Here is a 22,989-nt window from a genome sequence, read left to right on the forward strand (position 1 = left end):
GGAATCTTCTTCACAGACTAAGGTTAATTATGGAGTTCCACAAGGTTCTGTGCTAGGACCAATTTTATTCACTTTATACATGCTTCCCTTAGGCAGTATTATTAGACGGCATTGCTTAAATTTTCATTGTTACGCAGATGATACCCAGCTTTATCTATCCATGAAGCCGGAGGACACACACCAATTAGCTAAACTGCAGGATTGTCTTACAGACATAAGGACATGGATGACCTCTAATTTCCTGCTTTTAAACTCAGATAAAACTGAAGTTATTGTACTTGGCCCCACAAATCTTAGAAACATGATGTCTAACCAGATCCTTACTCTGGATGGCATTACCCTGACCTCTAGTAATACTGTGAGAAATCTTGGAGTCATTTTTGATCAGGATATGTCATTCAAAGCGCATATTAAACAAATATGTAAGACTGCTTTTTTGCATTTACGCAATATCTCTAAAATTAGAAAGGTCTTGTCTCAGAGTGATGCTGAAAAACTAATTCATGCATTTATTTCCTCTAGGCTGGACTATTGTAATTCATTATTATCAGGTTGTCCTAAAAGTTCCCTGAAAAGCCTTCAGTTCATTCAAAATGCTGCAGCTAGAGTACTGACGGGGACTAGAAGGAGAGAGCATATCTCACCCATATTGGCCTCTCTTCATTGGCTTCCTGTTAATTCTAGAATAGAATTTAAAATTCTTCTTCTTACTTATAAGGTTTTGAATAATCAGGTCCCATCTTATCTTAGGAACCTCATAGTACCATATCACCCCAATAGAGCGCTTCGCTCTCAGACTGCAGGCTTACTTGTAGTTCCTAGGGTTTGTAAGAGTAGAATGGGAGGCAGAGCCTTCAGCTTTCAGGCTCCTCTCCTGTGGAACCAGCTCCCAATTCGGATCAGGGAGACAGACACCCTCTCTACTTTTAAGATTAGGCTTAAAACTTTTCTTTTTGCGAAAGTTTATAGTTAGGGCTGGATCAGGTGACCCTGAACCATCCCTTAGTTATGCTGCTATAGACTTAGACTACTGGGGGGTTCCCATAATGCACTGAGTGTTTCTTTCTCTTTTTGCTCTGTATGCACCACTCTGCATTTAATCATTAGTGATTGATCTCTGCTCCCCTCCACAGCATGTCTTTTTCCTGGTTCTCTCCCTCAGCCCCAACCAGTCCCAGCAGAAGACTGCCCCTGCCTGAGCCTGGTTCTGCTGGAGGTTTCTTCCTGTTAAAAGGGAGTTTTTCCTTCCCACTGTCGCCAAGTGCTTGCTCACAGGGGGTCGTTTTGACCTTTGGGGTTTTTACGTAATTACTGTATGGCCTTGCCTTACAATATAAAGCGCCTTGGGGCAACTGTTTGTTGTGATTTGGCGCTATATAAATAAAATTGAATTGAAAATTGAATTATGACTTGAGACTTGAATTGGGACTTGCAGATTGATGACTTGAGAGTGACTTGGTGACTTACTCCAACCTCTGTGTATTAACATTGGCAGACATCTGAGTGAAAAAAAATCATAGTTTTGACCTTTGAACCCAGTAACCTTAACCTTTGCCAAAGCAATCTCTTTAAGGCTCATTCTGGACTTCAGTTTCATCACATACCAAGTTTGGTGGAAATTGGCCGAAGTACACAGAAGGGGTAGGGGAAGAAACAGAATAATAAGCTAAAACTTTGACCTTTGACCCCAGTGATCTTGACTGATGCAGAGCTTCAGCTGGGCTATTGTATGGAGTCTGCATTGCTACATTTTGTACTTCATAATGTGCCACATGTTCTCAATCAAAAAGAGATCATGACTGCAGGCAGGCCATTTTTTGAACCACAGTCTCCTGTGTGTCCATGCAACATAATATGGGTTTTCCTGCTGGAACATGCAGGGGCCTGAAAAAGATGTCACAAAACAGGATATGTTGCTCTACAGTGTGACCAAAAATTTCTGCCCTAACAGTATGCTGACATGTGTACATTACCCATGCACACCCCATGGCTTTTTTTTTTTTCTTTTGATAAAATAACAGCTGCCCCCCCCTTTGGCACAAAGACAAACATATCTGTCTTGTCCAAAAACTGTGAAATATTGATGAGTCAGACCACAAAACATGACTCCAGTGTGTCACTGATCATCTCAGATGTGACTAAAGCTGGAGAAGTGGGTGGAGCTTCTGCACAGTGTTGACATATGGATTGTGTTTTGCAGAGTACTGTTTTACCTGACATCTGTGAAGACAGTGGTGAGCAATGGACACTGACAAAGATTTACTGAAGTCCTCTCGATCCCACATGTTGATATCCATGACACATCATGCTTTTTCATTCAAAGGCATCCACGGGCCTGGAGCTCACACACTTTCAGGAGTGGGTTTTTCTTTATGCAAAGACATTTCATCAGATTTCTTGTTTTTTTTTTTAATGATATGCTTGATTATAGAAGGCAGACAAATTTTCTTCAAGAAACATTGGCAAGTTTTGGATTATTTGCTGATGCATCAGTTACCCCATTGCTGCAGTCATCTTTTAACATGAAGGTGCCAAATTTATTTATTTATTTTATTTTTTGAGGTTCTTTACCAGAGGTGGGACAAAGTCACTGTCAAGTCACTCTCAAATCATGAATCTGCAAGTCCCAAGTCAGCTTGCAAACAGTTGGTGGTCATTATGACTTGAGACTTGACTTGCTGATTCATGACTTGAGAGTGACTTGATCCCACCTCTGCTCTTTACAGTATATACCTTTAGTTTATGCAATATAAGTTTACGGGGTTTTTTATAGCTTAGGAGGTTCTGCAATTTATAAAACAGGTATATAAGAGGTATATATACAGGTTTTTATCACACATTACAACAAGAATCTGCCCTATACTCATAAACCAGCCACCATCAGATACAAGAAAAAATAAGGCTGATAAATCAAACACTTGTCCTATCAATTTTACTGGAAACTATGGCAATAAAATCAGGGTGATACAAAAGCAGACATTGAAAATACCAGGCTTTGTATCGCCCTGCTTTTCATCCAGTCAGGAGCCCCCCCATTTCTCAGCCCAACAATGACACACCCCCATTTTGTGTTACCCTGGTGACAAGTGCAGGGTCCTGATCATTTCATTCAACCAAGTTATCTGATCAAGGTAAGAGAGTTTTAGTCTCCCTAGCAGGGAGAATTCTACAACTTGAGGCTTATACTGAAGTTTTGAGACATCAAGAAGTTAGTGAAGAGGACACTCATGACTTTATAGAGAGACATAAGAACATTCCATAATTTACATATCTACATGATTTACCTGCGTTATTCGTTCTACATGATTCATGTGTATGATTATTCTTTAACTATTTTGATGATTATATAGATTAGACCTACTGTGTTATGCTCTTTATTGCTGTATTAGCACAAGTGTTGAATGAACGTTGTTGGTGTAGTGTGTAAATGAGTTGTTGCTAAATGGAGTTGATGATAATTATATGGTTCTTGTTCTTTATTTTTGTTATAATATGTGATAAATATCTAACATGTCTGTTTATGTATCACGCCCTGTATCATGCCCTGATGTATCTGTATCAGCCCTCGTTCTTCAGACTCAGGCTGATATACACAGTGACTGCAGATGGTCCACTGACACATGAGCAGAGTGACAAGTTTAAACGTGAACTCATATAAAAGGGCAACATCATTTCAATATCACAGCCAACAGGCGCACAACGATCGGGGCTGTGTGCCATGATTTTTATAAATAAAGTTCATTTTATAAAGTGCTGTTATAAAGCACAAAATTAGTTACTGGTCAGCTGATGTTCACAGAGTTTGTCAGAAAGTTGTGGGCATGTTCAAAATTGAGCAGAGATCAGGCGCAAAGATTTGTCTTCTGCTTTTTTGTGAGGCTGATGGTTCATTTTGGGCTTGTGAAAGCTCCAGTGCTAATTTGGCACAAGCAGACATGCAGCTGAACTGTCACCGAAAGCACACGTCACATCAGACAAGCAATTTGCGCCCCGATTACTGTTAGGATGACAACCTATAGCATTAATTAACTAAAAACCTGTCACCATGGAACACAAAATGAGCTAAATATTAATTGAATCCTTTTTATACATTTATGTACAGTGCAGTGTGCATTCAGTTTGGATATGTGCCCCCCCCCCCCCCCGAACTTACTGCTGTGTCCCCGATAGCACCTGCATGAAAACACTTTGCGTGGAACATTTTAATATATAATTAGGTACATTAAGTTTATTTTGGACTCACCACAGTTTTGTCCTTTTGTCCATGTGTGGTATAATCCAGAGTTTGACTCACAGAGCTCAGTGTCAAGCACCAGCTGGAGGTCGACAAAATGAGTTTTCTGAAAAAGACAACAGCCACGTGACTTTTTCAGTCTCTGCAATGTTTTTTTTTTAATCTGTTTTTATTTGTCATGGCTCAGTTTTTTTCTTTTTTCCACCATAAAAAGTCCAGTGAAAGGTGCTAATTATCCAAGGATGTCATTTTTCTGGAGATTTAGCTGATGCCGCCCATGTGAATGATGGAGATACACTTGCACGCACAAACCCGACACAAGATAAATCCAAACTGAAGAGTGAAAAATTATCCATTTAATATTTAGCTTGTTTTGTCTGCCATCTCTCTCTCTCTCTCTCTCTCTCTCTCTCTCTCTCTCTCTCTCTCTCTCTCTCTCTCTCTCTCTCTCTGTGTGCATGAACAGTGAGGAAATATGACAACAAACCACTCAAAATCCAGCACATATCTCAAAAAAGTGGTAGATCTTCTTGGATTTGCTGCACACCAACTTCATGGGAGACAACAACACCGCACATGGGCCGCTGAAGCGGTTTCACAGAAAGGTGTTTTCGCCTCCCCTCTGCAGATCAGGCGCACTTTAAGCCGCACAACGGATGCGCAACTATTGCCATCCCGTGTATCGGACTCCTAAAGGATAAATGTGGCAAGATATGAATTTCTATAAGTCAGAAACTGGTGTCTTTTGTGCTTGGACACTTGAAAAGATCAGCATATATTTGTCAACAACCAAAATATGTCACTTTTAACATTTGACATGTGGTATTTGTATGATTTTCAATTAAGCATAAGATTTGAAAATGATGTTTCTGCTTTTGTTTGTTTGTTTGTTCACATTTTTTACAGCATACCAACATTATTGTAGATGGATTGTAGAAATTTGATAAGTCACACCAAGGTGAGAGCTAGGCAATGAGGTTACAGAGGTCAGAAGGAATTAGAGTTGTACTGTCTCACACTAATGAATAAATTTGAGTGTTTTGTGCAGTGTGATCTGACTGGATAATCCATGGGCCAAGCAGATTTTCGGTACCACTTAAGGGGACTAAAGGACACTTAGAATCCAGACTCAGTGTACCATAGCCTACACAAAATATGATAGCTATCCCAGGGTGATAGTTATAGTGCGGTAGGGGTCAATGAAGAATTACACAGGGGTCAAACTTTAAAAATGCTTTAATCATATTGAAAACTGGTTGAACATAAAGATTCCAAAAAGGTATAGTTTTGACTGTGAGTAAATGGTATGGAATTATGGGGTAAAAACAGCAAGAATGGCGACAAAGGTCAAATTCAGTTTGTACAGGGGTCAAAAGTTAAAATTGCTCCAATTCTGATAAAAAGTGATGCAAATTTTTGGTTGAGTTAATAGGGATTTAAAAGAGGAATAGTTTGCACCATGCGTCATGCTTAGTTATCATGTTACAGGGTAACATATGTCACATGTCATACATTGTTTGACCTTTACTTTGGAGACCAAACATTCAACACAGTCAAAACTATCCCATTTCTTAATCCTATTAGTTCAACCAACAGTTTGCACCACGTTTTACCAAAGCAACTGAAGCAATTGAAGCAACTTTAGTTTTTGGCCCCTGTACAAACTGAATTTGATTTTTATCACCATTCTTGCTGTTTTCACCCCATAACATAGACGGTCCAAACTATACCTTTTTGGAATGTTTATGTTCAGACAGTTAATGTAGTACAGGTTTCAACATGACTGGAACATTTTTACATTTTGACTTCTCTGTAACCCGTAACTGGCGACCACCCTGAGATGGCTATCATACATTTTTTGGTAGGCCATGGTACACTGAGGCTGGATTGTAAGTGTCGTTTAGTCCCCTTAAGTGGTACTGATTAGGTCAAAATTGATAACGAACAGAATTTTTCTAAAGTTAAATTCTGAGCCTCATGACATCTCAGAACACCCTCGTCTGAGCTAATTTCTCATTACCAAACATAACCATAACCAATCAACTTTAATATGTGTTTTTGCCTCTTCTGATGATGTGAACCTCATATTTTCTAATGTTTGTCCGTGCTATAGCCACAGTGTAACGATTTTTTTCCCCCTCTTTGTTTCCTCCATTCCTCAATGTAACTTTCAGCAAGCAGTGGAAGACCTGCTGGAGGACGAAGATGAGGAGTTTGACAAAGATGATAAGGTAATTATGGAACAGATGCAATCACATACACACACACACACACACACACACACACACACACACACACACACAGTTTCAGGAAGTCTTGTCACAACTTTGTAGACAGAAAGCACAGACAAATGGAATGAGTCCACTTTCCCTGTTTTAAGTTTTTGCAGCCTGAGGCATAAACCCATGCACACAGATTGTGCAGTCTTTTGACTTTTTTTTTATAAAGCTTTTCACCATATTCCTCACCTGTCTTACCTCTAGTTTGGTCTTCGCTGCAGTTTGCTACATTGTCCTCATTTCTTTTCTCCAACATATAACACTACGGAGTATTTATGTTTCCACTGTTGCACCTCAGTCCTGTTTCCTGAGAACATGCACCCATATAACGTGCTTAGTTAGCTATTTAAGTCCATTCACTGTTCCTTTATGTCCCAGTAAAACAGCATCTGGGCTTGTCCAGACACTATCAGGTAACAACAGGTGGCTGCTTTACTGCCTCCGCTCGTTTTCACTGCAGGAGCAGCTACTGAAACAAATGCCGCTGATAGCACACAGCATTATGCCAGCGTCCCTCACAGGAATTGAAATGGTCCAGATGTGTGTCTGTCTACTGTGTTGGTTGGTTTTGTTGGTGCTGGTTTTAAATCACGTGTGTTAAGATTAGCAGATTTTTAGAAGGAGACTATTTAACAGGATTATATTATACCACTTTTCACCAAACTATCAAATCAGATAACTAGGTGTTTTTAACACTGATATTAAAGTTTGTAGCAAACAGCACTGTATAGTCCCTGAGGTTATATAGGTTTAAAAATACCCCATTTTCACGAACACAACACATATATTGTGCCTCTCATTTTAAGTGGAATACTTCTCTGACCCCCAACTGTGTAAAGTTTGAAAATACAAGTACAGTACATAACCATCTTGTATATAACAGACAGTTATATGTTGGTGTGTGTCTACCTGTCCAAATGAGGATTAACATGTTGCTGAGCAATAGTAACCATGGCAACTGATTAATCATGAAGCCAGGGATGAACAGGAGATGTCCAAATACTTATGGATCTTGTAAAATAAGAGTCCCAATTCCTTCCTGCTGGTAAGCTGGTAAGAAGGTACTAGGCACATCAAACTGGCAAAAGACAGATTCAAACCAAGCGGCTTATAAAGCACCAAAGTGATTAACTGAAACACAGAACAGGTGTGTAGGGAAACACCAAGAACTGGGGCGTGGCCAGACGGACGGAGACACCCACCACCAAGAACCGAGAGAAGAAGGCAAGAGACAACAGGACAGAGTAAACCCAAGCAGAAAAAGAGACAAACCAAGCACCAAAACAACCACCACCACCCTGACAGAATTGAAATATTGTTGTTGGTATATCCTGACTCATTCACTCCATAATTAGCAAAAAAAGAATGAATTTAGTGGCTAAAAAAGTAAGTCATCTTTGATTTGACAAAGGCAAGCAAATAAGCAAAATGAAGTAAAAAAGAATGATAGTTTGAAATGAAACACATTTCTTGGATAAATATGCATGTCGCTAAAGGTCAAATGTGGGTAAAACTGTTCTAATACTATCTAACGAGTAATAGTGTTGTTACGTAAATTATACAAATGTTCCTTAAGTCTAACATGAACATTAAACTACCTGATACATAATACAAACAGTCTAACATCAACATTGAAAACAACGCTACTGTAGTGTAACACCTAACCCTTACCCTACACTGATATGAAGACTTTACAATCTTATACATAACAATATATACATATATCAATTTCTGCATTGATAAAAACATACTAATAAACATGCATCCACATTGCAGCAGTTAGAGATGCATTTGCATGATGTGCAGCAAAGCATGCCACATTTCCTGCATTTGCAGCGAGGAGAGGAACAGCCAGATGTGCAACCACAGCTCACCAGTTGCAAGCAGGACTCTGGTATGGGGTAATGTGAGCAGAGTTGGCAGTAACTGTCCATTTCTCTGCACCCAACCCATGCCAACTGCTGGGGGAACTCGAGCAAATGCTTTGTGTGCTTGCAGCCAAGTTGCTGCCTGATCATGGCTTTTTTTGATGTAAAGTTGTGCAGCATCAGTTGTTGGTGGCAAAAGCTCTTGCTTCACTCCCTTCTTGAACAGAGTGACCCTAGCACAACAGTGCAAGTGTCACTGAATCTAATCTAATGCTACTAGTATAAGTATAATAAATTATACTACAAAACCAATCTTGTGGCATTGGTTTTGTAGTATAATACACAACACAAACCATCACACTAGAACATGCACAGATATAGATGAACAAAGTATCTCAGAGTCTCCTTAACATGGGTGTGAAAGGATGAACTCCACAAATATATCAGGGAACAATGCAGTTTGATTGACCACGTCTATGCTGTGGCTGCTGCTGCTGCTGTTGAGTCACTGTGGCAACATGTGCCTGGCCACTGGTCAGTGAGACCTGCCCTCTGGTGTCAAAAGCATTAGCCCTCTGGTGTTGAAGCTCTGTACATTATCTGTGCTGTACTGAGCCAATTATATAGGTTTTCACATTTGATGAATTTGATGAAATGGGCAGCCATTTTGTTTTATGCAAATTAGAAGGTGAAAGAGTAAAGATACAGCATGCCAACAGCAATTTTTGAACTCAAAATACATAAGAATCAGCCTGTTATCTGCTTTTAATAGAAATTCCTTGGGTAGTCTACTTATCTGAAAATAGAATCTAACTAGTCAAAGGCGAAGCAATCACAAATGTCCACTAAATCTCACACCTGACCATCTATTGGGTACCCTATTAGGATACATATACATAATATTTCTACATACAGTGGCTTGCAAAAGTATTCAGCCCCTTGGTATTTCACACATTTTAATTTGTTTATGGCATTTCAAATACAAAAAGTAAATCAGGCTTTTCAATATGAAAATTTTTTAAATTATCTTCCTTAAACTCAAACTGAAAGTAAATCTCTGCAACTTGATATAAATTAATTAAAAATATAAAAGCCAAGGTTGCATAAGTAATCATCCCCTTTGGTATGATATCTGTAAATAATCAGTTTAATTGCCAATTTTCTTCAGACAAGTCAGGGGATGGATACTTGAACATTTCCACTCACTGGGCCTCATGTATCAACGTGCGTACGGCGATGTATATGGGGTGTACGCCAAAACGGCTGCACCACTTGGCATTTATCAATGTGGTCATTGGCGTACGCTGCGCTGAAAATATACACCAGGTCGAGAGGTGGTGTAAATTATACGCCAAAATGAACCAGCGCTGGAATCCACATAAAAATGAAAATGATCGGCCTGATAAACAGTGGCATTGTACAAATCAATGCATATGTTACATAAATAGCACTTTCCTGATTATACTACATAATAATCAATACAAATCCCGCTTTTGCGGGATTGCTGGTCTATTGAGCACGATCCGTGGCCACAGCGCTGACCGCAAAGAAAGTGCTGCTCGCCTTTTTCTCCAGAGCCTGGAACCAGAGCAGCTCTGAGCTTAACTTTATGTGGTGTGATCGTTTTAGACAATGAAATTGATAATTATACAACTGTAGTGTTGTCATTCCCTTCGCCCGTGCTGCAATCAGGTTTTGTTGTCTCCATTTGTTTGTCACAATAAAATAAAGAAATACATCTTAAGAATAAAGAAATCTGAAAAATTAGGCGTGTCTTATTAATTGAGCAAGCAAATATCCACATGTCAAGAATTATTGACATGTGAAAAGAGAATACAGTGGTCCCTCGCTATAACGTGGTTCACCTTTCGCGGCCTCGTCGTTTCGCGGAGTTTTTAGTCCAATTTTGCATGCCATGCCTTTTTTTTTTACAGTGTTCTGTGTTCTGCGTGTCTGTTTATAAGAATCTTCTCGCCCAGAAGAAAAAAGAGCGCCAACAACTACCCATAACTGTGTTTGTCACTCGGAAACAGACACCTGCAGCCAGGTGTGAGTGGAAAAAGGCGCAGCGTCAGGACGCAGAGGCGCGATCTGTGAAATACTGGTCAGTCACTATTAATAATTTCTTATGTGTCCAACCTCGTAGGTTGATCGTTAAAATTAAATTTGTTAGTTCTAAAAGTCATCATAATTATTTATACGAAAATGTTCTATTTTTATTTCTCAAACAAATGTTTGGGCCTGAAAACAGTTTGGTCTTATTTTTCTAATAAGGTTTGAACTTTGAGAGTGTTTACACATGAGAGAACAGTGAGAAAATGTTAATGCCTGATTGAGAAATTGTATAAAGTGGTTTTACAGGGGTTTTATAGCTTTAAAACGTCTAGAATAATTGTAAAAAAATAACACTGACTACGTCGCGGTTTCGCGTATTACAGACTATTTTTAGATTGTAACTCCCGCGATAAACGAGGGACCACTGTAACACTTTTTTGATTATACTACAAAACCATTGATACGACGGCCGCTTTTGACGCTCTATTGACACGCGTCGTGATTGGTGGAGTTCTTTTTCTTTGCCGTCTTCCTGGCTTCCATGTCGTAAAATGAGGGTGTGTCTGAAGCGGAGTCTGAATATTTATGGGCGTGTTTATTATAATTCCGATTGTTTTCACCTGCCACATTTATCAAGGTCACGTCAGGCGTACGCTGGAAATGGGCAGGTGCGCACTGCTTGATACATGTCACGGTGACTTTGGTGTACTTCAAATTTACACCGTAAATTTACGCCACAAGTGCGCAACTTTGATACATGAGGCCCACTGAATATGTCTCGAACTTCATTTACGTCAATTATGAAGGAATACAAACAGTATGACACTCTATGGTAAATCGGTGTGAAGTAGACAGTTCTCAAAAACCGAGTGACTGTGCAAGAAGGAGAAGAGTGAGGCAAGCCACTAAGACACCCAGAAGACATTATGGGCTTTTGTGGCTATGATTGGAGAAATTGTGCATAGTGCAAGTTTTGCATTTTGTATCCCCAGTTATACAGCTTCATGATGAAGTGGTACAGAGGAGGGTTTTCTTTCACCAAAACGTTAAATCTAGGCTTGCATCTCAGATGTACCTTCTGGCAAATTCTAGATGAACTTTCAGGTCTTTCTTTTTAATAAAATAAAATCCTGTTTTGTTTTGTTTTTTGTTTTGTTTTGTTTTTTTGTTATTTTTTTTGAAGGCAAAAAACTAATTTACTCAATTTTGGAATATGGTTGTAACATAACAAAATGTGACAAAAGTGAAGTGCTGGGAAGACTTTCTGGATGCACTGTAAATTCATGGTAATTGTCCTTCATCCAGGCAATTTGATACCTGAAGACCTTCTGTGTGCTGAATTTAGTTTTGAAACTCTTAACCTCTGTGCAGTCTCTCCATTTTTTAAGGGGTCATAAGTGCAAGCCTGTGAGGAAAGAGTTTTCTAAAAGCACATTTATGGTACAGATGGTTAAATGGTCATCTTGCCAATAAGCCATCCAGTCAGGCAATCAGTCAGCCAGTTGAGCATTACATCCTCTCCCACAGTGATGCAGACGTGAAGTTTCAAGGCTGTGAAGTTTCAAGGCTGAAATGTACATGGGGAGAGAGGGGGCGGGGTCACTAACTGAAGATGTGCACCAAGCAACCTTGAACCTTCTTTTTTTTAAACCCCTTCTTTGTGTCTGCCCTCCATCACTGTGTTTCTCACCTCTTCTCATCGGGGGGGAATGACATACAGGTGTTTGAAAAGCTGCAGATTATATGAAATACACTTTGGACTTTCATATTGTAATGAGGTGCAGCCGCAGCTTGTGCGGCCTCCTTTAGATTTGGTGCCAAACTGATTATTCCCAATAAGAAGGCCTTGCTCTCCACTTGCACACGGCTGCGATGGCAGCGCGCACAGCCACCACAAAGGCTACAATTTACCAACTCTGGCTTCATACATTTTGAACTATTGCTCCACTCAACTGTTAGCATTTCATTTGAGCTGCGAGGTAGGTTGAAAGGGGAGCATTTTTCTTTTTTCTGTCACTCTCTCTCTTTGCTTACATCTCTCTTCCCTCCTTCACTCATTCACCCTTCCTTTACTCACCCCCCCACCCCCACCCCTATATTCTGACATGTACGTCTCTCTTCTTCTTTCTCTGCCTCAATCCTGGTTAAGCGCAGGACAAATGCAGTTTGAAAACTTAAATTTGTCTGTTACACAACTCTTCAAATGGTTGGAAATAGGGGAATAAATGAATTTAGATTCTGAAAGTCCATATTGAAATATGCTTCCTGTCAATTGTTTGTAGTGAGTAAACGCTTACATATTATTTTGTAGTAAGTCTTTAGGCTTCTCTTTTGTTTCACTTGAGGTTGTGGATCTGCATATAGATTTGGAGCAGGTTTTTTGTTTGTTATACACTAGATGCCCTTCCTGATGCAACTCCACATTGCATGGAGAATGGGCAGGGGAGGCCTTGAATCAGGAACCACACACACGGCAACAACTGCACTTAACTGCTTGGTCACCACCTCTACCCATGTAATATATCATTCATATATGATACAATAATGTCTTTCCACAACTTCAATATGAATAAACTCATTACTTCACAAACCTTAAACATCATCACAATTTGAGTATTGGTATGACCCCAATGCAGAGAACAGACAGGAAGGAAAATTCAAACTTCTTTAATCAAGAACAGACCAAAGTCTTACAGGTGATCAGTAAAATAGGAGAGGTGTTGTAGTGGGACAGCCAGATGGGTTAACTATCGAACAAGCAGAGAGTCAAAACACAGATTATGAATAACAGCTGACAGTGCAATATTGCCAGGGAAGACATGGAAAACACAAGGAGGTGACATAGGTCAACAACAGGGGATCAAAAACAGAACATAACTGCTAGAACGCACAAAGGAATAACAACAGACCTTCCAGCCAAGGAGAAACACAAAAGCAGGGTTTAAGTAGACTGAGGGGTAATCAAGAAAAATGAGACACAAGTGGGAGGGCAAACAGGAAGACAGAAAATCAAAAGAGACTAAGGAAGACCATGTTAAAATTAAACAGGAAGTGAACTTGAACTAGCAATCACTTACAAATAAACTGACACACTAAACCAAGAACAATGAGAAATTGTCATGATCGGGCTTGTGGGGTTTGGGAAGTTTTGTTATAGCATTATTTTTTCTGTTGTATTATTCTTGCTTTCATTTTGTGTTGGGGACTTTTCTTGTCTGATGTTTGGTTTTGGGCGTTTCCCTCCTGTTCTCCTTCCTGCTTGCCATGCCCTGTTCCAGATCCTTCCTTCACACCTGTCCTGCATTGCCTCCTAATCACTCTTTCTTTATTAGTTGCACCTTTTCCCTCACCTCGTTGTGTGTCAGATTGTTGTGCCCTGTGTCTCTTTCAAGTGTGTGTTTTCTGAGTGTTTAGTCCTGTTTTTGCTGACCCGTGGTTTTGACCAGTTTGCCTGTTTTTTGGATCCTGTCTCTCCCTAATGCTTCAGCTACTGTTGCTTATTACGGCCTTCCTTTTTGTGTACCGACCCCAGCCTTAACCAACATTAAACTCAGTAACTTTAACATTTGAGTCCTGCATTTCTGTCCAACCACTTTGTACCATCGAGCCTGACAGAAATAATCAAACCAAAACCTTAACTGCATGAATGACCAAAATATTAAAGCAAAAGAACACCATGGAATAAACAGGGGAATATATAAACCAAACCTTGCATGAGTTGGTTCACAATGCATGTACGCCATGCTTGTGTATAAAATTGCACTAGATTGACAATTAACATGAAAATAAATAACAGGAAATACTTTCTACGAAAAATAAAAATCATCACCTTGCTGTCTCTTTCCTTCACCTTTGATAGTTTTGGTGTCCAGAGTCCACTGGAGCACTCTGATGCATTGGAGCAGATCTGTTAATTCGTGAGAAAACCTCTCATCTGCGATGATTTTTTTTTCCTGTTATGCCCAAAACAGGCCCATGACTAATTAAAATAATAAGATGCATCATTAGTGCAGCAGATAACTGAAACAATCCTGCAAATGGTGATAGAACAAATACTTGGGACAAATACTCCTTAAGACCCCTGATACTCGCATGACTTTGATGCACGCACTGTGTCGTGCAGGAGAGTAAACTCATTAACAGGTGTAGACTGAACCTGAGAGGGGCGCCGGCGCATGCAATTGACATTCCATTTATTAATCGAATTAGCTCAACCAATAATTTGCACTATATTTTACCAAAATTGGAACAACTTTAATTTTCGACCCCTGTAGAAACTGAAACTGACTTTTGTCACCATTCTTGCTGTTTTTACCCCATAACTCCATAACATTCAGTCACAAATTGTCCAAACTATACCTTTTTGGAATCCTTGTGATCAGACAAATAATATGGCATAGTATAATTGCAGCATCTTTTAATTTTGACCCCTGTGTAATTCTTCAAGTACCCGACAACCTACTGACAATTCAAATATCCAATAGTTTTTTGGGTTTTTTTTTTCAGAAGAGTAATGTCTAAGGTGTATTTGTGCCAAATTTGGTGCGTCTATCACCATTTGCAGGATTCCTCTGTAAACATTCTGTTATCTGCTGCACTACATTGGTGAAAGTACTGTTAATTACTTGCTGGTACTATCACTTTCCATTGTTCATCTCTCCTTGGGCATCCTTGAAAAAATTAACATTTAAATATTTCAGTACATACATTGACAAAAAAGAAATTAGAAACACTTGACATATAACTTGAAAGATTTTGCTATGAGAGACCACCTTTAATAGGCTTATGTGCAAATAGTAAAAACATTGAGAATCTTCACAACTTATTTTGTTTTAATTTCAATAACTGCTTAATTCAACACAAGAACAGTTAACAGTTCTCTTTCTTGTCAGAACTTTGCATTCAGCACTTAAGGGGATTATTATAAACAGATTCTCTGAAAAGGTTTCCTTCAATGCACAGAATGATGGGTTTTCCCCCATCAAAGCAAAACACTTTCACACCAAGGTCCTACACATCATAGCATGAGGTACAGCCATGCTTTCCAGTGAGTAGTAAGCAGAAGCTGTAGCATCATCATCACCCGCGCTTGCCTTTGAGGGTCCAGCATCTGCTGCTTCTTCATGCTGACTTTATGCCTCTTTGATTTGGACTTCTTGCACTGAACCATCTTCCATACATGTTTTTTTTTTTTCTGACATTCGCATTTTCAACATCTCTTTATTTTCTTTTAAACATCTGAAGAATTGTTTTCTGCATTTTTATGTTGTTTTTATTCCTGACAAAAAGCTCTTGGTCTCTATTTTGATGTTTTTTCCCTTCCTTTCCCCCCCTGACACAATGTCTGAATATATGAAAAAGCTATGCATTTTATTTGGTGTATTTTTTTTGCACCAAACATCCTCCTGTCAAATTCTGATTGTGACAGCGAATAACAGTCAGGTGCCTGCGCGAAGTGTTGACGTCCTGCATGTCCCGAAAAAAGTCACTGCAGGGACAGTTCAGAGGTATTTCGGCAGAAATTACAAGCATTCGATGAAGAGAATAATGTTTGTTTCAGATGTCATGTTGTACGTGGATGTTTTTGATTGAAACTGCAGTAGTGACTGGTTGTGAATATGGGTTTTTGGCAGGCAGCAGCCCTCCTTTTACCACAACTATGTACCGTGTCTGAATCTTTTAGCGGTACATAGTTCTGGACTGCACTGGCTTACTTGCACCCCTGACGTCAACCCTTCTAGTTTGTGCTCAAATTTCACACTCTATAAATAGGAATATGAAGAGGCACAATACAACTGTGCTATGCATCTTAGCCCATGCACTAAAGTTTGTCATGATAGGGCCCTTTATCTTCTAGCTGTCAAGGCTTTACTGTTATTTTTATAGGTGACAGTGATCAAAATTAAAAAAATAAATAAATAAATAAAGGAAACATTTGGTTTTTCCAAACTGTGGGACAGTAGTGTATATTTGATATGAGATCTGTTGCACTCAATACAAAGTAAAATCTGAAGCACAGATGAGTATGAAGGACAGGTCAAAGGAGGCCTCTTTTACAGGGAGGACCTGTAGTGGAGAGAGAGGGGGAAAAGATTAATAAATGTGCCAAGGCCTCATTTTAATTGAACTTGAAGCATATGTTGCAAGTATGTACAATCCATCCCAGATGTTTACTCCGACCATGTGCGCGGCTCTTCCCAGTGCACCACAAGGCAGCTATTAGTTGGCTAACCTTTGCTCCAGAGGCTAAATGGGGTATTACATGGCCAAAAAGTGGAGCACCTGTTTTTCATTGCATGGAAGACCCCTTGCAGGCTTTTTGCCTTGGATCACCACATGTGTTTTGACTTAACAGAATCGTTGGACAGACGTGGAAACTGTCTTTCTTGTGAGCAAGCGCTGATGTTAGTCACTTAATCTCAATGAAAGTACAGCATCTAGACTAATTGATGGGGACGGCTCAATTGTTAAAGCCAAGCAGGCAGGCACACGAAGACTGCAAGAATGCTTGATTACCCCCCTCTTCCGCTGTGTGTGTGTGTGTGTGTGTGTGTGTGTGTGTGTGTGTGTGTGTGTGTGTGTGTGTGTGTGTGTGTGTGTGTGTGTGTGTGTGTGTGCGCATGCTGTTCTTTCTCATGCAGTGTCGCTTCACTCATATTGCCTACAAGCACACACATTTACAGTGTCATTTCTTTGTGGGGGTGTTTTTTTTTTTTGGAGTCATATTATAGACCTTCTCAGAAGACAGTGTAGCTCACCAGGTGCCTCAGCAGATATTAAAGTGTGTCGTTAATACTTCCCCACAGCCACTGAAGGAATGCATGCTAAAATAAATAAATAAAACAAAGGATAAACTCATAATGCAATACATGAGTTAGTCCATGTGGTGGCACTAATGTACTAAACGCTAGCTTGCCAACCGTCAATAGTTGAGATGAAGCAGAGTAAGAAAGAAAAAACTGTCATATTTTCTGTCACAAGTATAAGAATATGAAGGTGATCCATTGCATGCCACAAATGAAAAAAATTGTTTCTTCTAGCAAGTATGAATTACAATTAGCTAGTTCCTATGTGGCTAGCAGCTGAGCCACAGATATTTGACCCTAGCCGATTGTGACAGTGCGCGGCATGGCTGTGCAATGCATGCTGGTTATTGTAGGACCTAAAACAGATTTGTGAGAACAAGTAAGGTACCAGCTTCAAATAGCAAATTAGAAGTAGCTCTGTTCTTTGCACTCAGTTTTGTGCTCACACATCAGGATTTTGTTTGTTTATTCAATTGCATTAAGTTGCAGCTGTCTCAGTTTTGTCTTGTGTTCAGTTTGTTTGTCGTCATGTCTACACTAACGGCATAAGGTTTTCACATTCAGTCTGAGCCTGCGCTTTGCAGACAACTTGCAACTTAATTTATTCCTTTTGCAAAGACTGTTGGATGACATCAGTGAAGTGACACAGTTAAAGATAGAATTGTACATGCACTTTGACTGAAAGAATTCTAGCTCAGGTTTACCCAACTGCACCAGCTTCCTTTTTATCAAATGTGTTCATGGCCCAGTCACACGGCACACGATAATTCCTGAACAAAGGGAAAAAGTAAAAAAAAGTCACTGTATTATGTTCTAAGCCATATATATTGATTTATAACAGAAAACTGTCAAAAGGGGGAATAAATATAAGTGTAAAGATGATCGAATATATCAGACCAGTAAACTGATCAGTGCATGTGAACGCCACGCATTGACTCACATGTGCAGTTATTTCAACCAGCTGCAGCTGATCCACAACGTGAATTCTGCCTTCAAGAACAGCTTTTTTATAATCATCTGAATCATCTACCTGTTGCCACATGTACATAAGGGCCGGATTGTCATTCCTATGCTCATATTGTTATATTTAAAAAAATAATAAGCGTAGTACCATCGGTAATTACACAACTTTTTTGTTGTTTCAAATTCAGCAGTTGCTTGTGGCAAAATAATTAATTGTATCCACACAAAAGATTAATTTTGGCCTATATAAGGTTCCTGAGCCCATTGAAGCTGACTCCCCACCCAGATAAAAAAAAAAATCCATGCAAACAGACTGAGTTTGTCCTGTAATTTCCGATGGTACATGAACACAGCAGCAGCCTCAGCGCTCACAAACCGGCTTCTGCACTTTGTGAAAACATTCAGCTGGTCGAACGAAGTCAAACTAAACAATTACATTACAAAAACTAAACAAACGATTAGAAAAGGTCAAGAACGACAGCAAAATGAAACAGACGAATTGAGGTTTTCTTGCCCTTCGTTCCAATTTTTCAACAGCTTACAAATCCTGACGAAGCACCAGCTGCAGGAATGAAGTTGTGCGAAGGTTAAACAATACCAACGAAAGTCCAGATTTCTTGTTTCGTCAGGGCTTCATTGCCCTTCGTTAAGTGCCGTGTGACCGGGCCATTAATTCAGTTAGAATACCAACTTTATTTGTGAGGTTACTTAAAAATAATAGTCACAAAGTTTTAGATTTATTTTTTATTCATTATGTCAGTTTTTTTTTTTTTTTTTTTTTTTTATGTTTTCAAATGTTTTGATACACCAAGATGAATACCTTGTTAAATAGTATGAAAAATGAATTGTATACCGGTAATTGAATTGTATAATTAATGGTTGATTCGGCTGTATTCAAGAGCAAGAAAAAACATTTTAAGAATTAAGCAAGTCCAGTTCCTTCTTAGGACTTGAAAAAATGTATGGTACCATGAGCTACTATACAATCAAGCACATCATAACCATGCCAACATTATATCATAATCATGCCAACATTATATCATTGAGCAAGAAGGCCCAAATTAACACCCAGGAAGAGAGTACTCCGTCATCATGACCTGAAATTATATCAACCAAGGAGGAAGACATGACTCTACAAATCCAAAATTGGCATTAAAAACGTCAACAGAAATTTACAGTTGATCTCCGGAACAAAGGCAGAGTCTAATATTATTATCAATTTTAAATTTAATTGTTTCCTCCTTGCTTTCATAATGTAGACATTATAATTGAATTAACACATATTACATGATAAAATCCATTATGTGCAATCAGGGAAAATTGCCTTTTTGAGTTTTTGCCAAAATGTATGTAAACATATGTCTGCAACTGTACATGAAATACAATTCCTGCTTTACAACACACCCCATTGGAACATAAACAACACAACATTCTTATACTTTGGAACTTAACTGTATTCTCCTGCATTTAAATTGCAAAAATTAAACATTTAGAAAGTCAATAAATTCAACTGAGAAAACTTTATTTGTGCCAAGAGGGCAATTCAGACACCTAGAGCAGCAGCATTACAAAAAAAGTTAACAACTGTACATAAATACCATCTTCCATTATCATATAAATGAACTAATACTTGACCATTGGGTTAGTGTTATACAAGACAAGTACAAGACAAGTAACACTACAAATATCTATAACAACAAAGCATTTCAATATAAAATAATAATAATAGTACAATACGAATTATAAGTGCTTCAGAAGTAAAATATATGACTAAAAATAAATTACTTTTCCATTGCAAAGTGAACTCATGAGGCTTCGGAGGTGTTAACAGGCATAAAAATACACCTCAGTTCTGTATATACTTTGTGTCTGTGGACTGACTGTCCTGAGCTGACATGAGGTGATTGTCACTGAGCTGTGCACGCGTGTGGGCTTTTGTGGGAGCTTCTGTGGGAGCTTTTGTGTGTGTGTGTGTGTGTGTGTGTGTGTGTGTGTGTGTGTGTGTGTGTGTGTGTGTGTGTGTGTGTGTGTGTGTGTATGATCGTTCTGCCTCCTGGAGGAGTTGATCTTACTTGAAGAAAAAAGGGGGCGGAGTGATGTAGGAGGAGTGAAGAGATTACCCTCCCACGGATGGCTGGTCACTGAAGCGCTCATGCTTCACTCAGCTAGGCTCCACTAGCCTCAGGAGGACCTGACATAGATAAGATACACACTGCAATCATGTCCTGCTCACAGGCTTACTGCTCAGTGCACTCACTCTCTTTCTTCCTGTCTTTTCTTATCACGGTCTCCTTCTTACACACATATACCTTAAAAAAAAAACTTTTTCTGGTTCTTACTCCTGCAAAATTTTGACTGAAAATGTTTCTAACATCACCATATGGATCTGACAGGATTTTAAACAGTCTTATGTATGAATCCAGTGCCGTGGAGCTTAACTCATGAGTCATACCAGGGCCAAAGAGTTTGCTGTGTTATTCAGTGTTCCTCTTGCCAACCTCAGGCACCAGCTGCCCATATTTTCACCGTGGAGGATAATAAATTCAAACCTACATTTTTAAACTGTTACTGAAAAGTATTTTGGTTAACAGATATTTCATTTTATTTCAATGAAGGAAGCCTTGTTGTGATGTATTGCAAATTTATTGCAGTTAGTTTTGAAACAATTAAGAATTCATTAAATGTTTGACAGAAAAATAATGGAAAACAATTTTCTAATCACATAAGCCTTTGGGTTAAGCAGAAAAAAGGAAAGTTGAATGAATATTGACAAGGCGGGCGGGTGCGAGGCACCCGAAGCGGCTGGACCCACAATGCAGACTCCCAGATCAGGTTTACGTGTAAAAGAAGTCGTCGTCTTTATTTTGGGCTGAGGTATGGTACACGGGTGATCAAGCAGTGAAGCAGAGGTACATACAGGGTCAGGCAAAAACATAGTCATATTCAAGCAGGGTTCAGAGGCACAAGCAAACACAGACTTCAGGAATGAGGCGAAAGCTGTAGTCAAAAAATAGAGCAGATTTTAAAGAACATGGCAAGGCAAAACAGGACTGAAAACAAGAGCTAGGATGTGTACAAACGACATCAAACTGGTGGGGAAGTGGTGGCAGAGTGGTGGTTAAATAGGGCAGGTGTTAACAAGGTGCACGTGAGGAACAATCTAAAAAGGGGGCATGGCTAGTCAACAAAGATTAAACACTGTGCAAGATGGGGAGGAAGAGAGTGCAAAAAGTGAAGTGATGTAGGATACAGAGATGCATGAGCAGGTGCCAAGAGTGAGAGTGAAAGAAAACACAGAGCGGACAGAATCAAAGTGTGAGACAAAGACAATAGCAGGTGCAGAGCTGTGGAGTGAACATAAGATGGATGTGAGGGCAAACTAAGAACAGAGCTAACACAGAATATAAAACTACTATAACAGGAACTGAAATCAAACATGAGCATGAGACAAAAAAGAAACTACATGAGAACAAAAAGAAACTACATGAGAACAAAAAGAAACTAAATGAGAACTGATCAGGACATCAATACTAAAGCAAAACGAAACAGGAATAGACTAATAAACAGAAAGCAAAACCCAATATTAGTGTACAACAGCAAAAATAAACAGATGAAAGCTAAATGATAAACAATGAAAACACAAACCAGATGAACAGAACTAGAACAGAACAATGGCTAACATATAAAAGATGACAAAGAAAAGTGACAACGTAAAACATAACAGAATAAACCATGATGAAAAATAAAATGCTAATAAATCAAAGCTGAGGCACGTGAATGGAAAAAGAAAGAGGAAAAGACTGAATCGACGCCCAGAGCCGACCAAAACCGTGACAGTTTCCCTCCCCCATGCGGCTGTCCCCTCACGGCCGCACAAACAACACATTGACACCGGGAGGGCAACGGGGGAAAACACAAGGCAGAGAGCAAACAGAGGCCAGGTTAACACAAAAGGGGCTTATGTGGCAGGAGACCCCATGGATGACTGACCTCGTGACCAAACCCAGGTACTGAGAAGCCCTGGCGGAAAACATGATGCAAAGAAGTAGTGGGAGGAAGTACTCTGAGTGGAACCTGGTGCAGGAACATGTTAGAGGTCCGGCTTAACGTTAGATCAGGAGGGCGACCATGATGCTTATCACACACCACAGCCGAATCAGGGAACCATTTCTTGGAGACACTGACCTCAGAGAAACCTCGAGGAACAGGCTTAAAGCAGAGACACCAGGAACCCCATAGGGAGAGAGCCAGTTGTCTACAGGTGGAGTTCATCAAATGGGGAAGCCATAGGAACAGATAAGAAAAGAGAACCTGGAACATCACATAAAAACAATGAGTAGAAAAAACCCAATCCAATTCAAAGAGCCAATGCCAGATGACCTTCAAATCAAATGAGTATGGGGACCTGAGACACAATGTACTCGGTAGAGGCTTAACCAAGTTAATTAGAGCATTATGGACCACAGCAAAGGAGAGCGTAGATGAAGCAGCAACGTGCCTAATCCAAAAACACAGAGTTTTGCATCCGAATCAGTCCCAAAACCCAGTGGGCTGGAAAAACACAATTTATGTCCAAACCCCAAATCCAGACAACCGACTGCTCTAACCAGTAAAGAAGTGAACTCATGCTTAGCAAAAAAGAGTTTAAATGAGGCACACAGGTGCCCAATCCAAAACTCTCACACCCAACTGTATGCCGTAGAACACAGCCGAACAAACAGAAGCTCAACAGAGAATGAGCAACTCCTGAAAATCTCTTCTGTCAAAAAATACAAAAAATAACT

The 22,989-nt window shown here is 39.5% G+C and overlaps 1 protein-coding gene and 2 long non-coding RNA genes across 3 annotated transcripts in view; 1 reads left to right on the forward strand and 2 right to left on the reverse strand.

Moving 5' to 3' along the window:
* mctp1a (multiple C2 domains, transmembrane 1a) overlaps positions 1 to 22,989 on the forward strand; it is a 606,655-nt gene that overhangs the window by 520,567 nt on the left and 63,099 nt on the right. The window contains exon 17 of the mRNA XM_034170058.1: positions 6,409 to 6,465. Coding sequence (XP_034025949.1) covers positions 6,409 to 6,465 — 57 coding nt within the window. The remainder of the gene's footprint in view (positions 1 to 6,408; positions 6,466 to 22,989) is intronic.
* The window catches only part of LOC117510360, a 903,074-nt gene that overhangs the window by 12,638 nt on the left and 867,447 nt on the right, over positions 1 to 22,989 (reverse strand). The gene's annotated exons all lie outside the window — the stretch shown is intronic.
* LOC117510364 lies at positions 9,555 to 11,335 on the reverse strand. The gene is made up of 3 exons (XR_004560694.1): positions 11,205 to 11,335; positions 10,413 to 10,418; positions 9,555 to 9,582 (listed from the first exon to the last, which is right to left on the reverse strand). It is a non-coding gene; the product is annotated as an uncharacterized LOC117510364 (long non-coding RNA).

The sequence above is a fragment of the Thalassophryne amazonica genome, chromosome 5 (assembly GCF_902500255.1).
Source record: "Thalassophryne amazonica chromosome 5, fThaAma1.1, whole genome shotgun sequence".
Classification (NCBI taxonomy): domain Eukaryota; kingdom Metazoa; phylum Chordata; class Actinopteri; order Batrachoidiformes; family Batrachoididae; genus Thalassophryne; species Thalassophryne amazonica.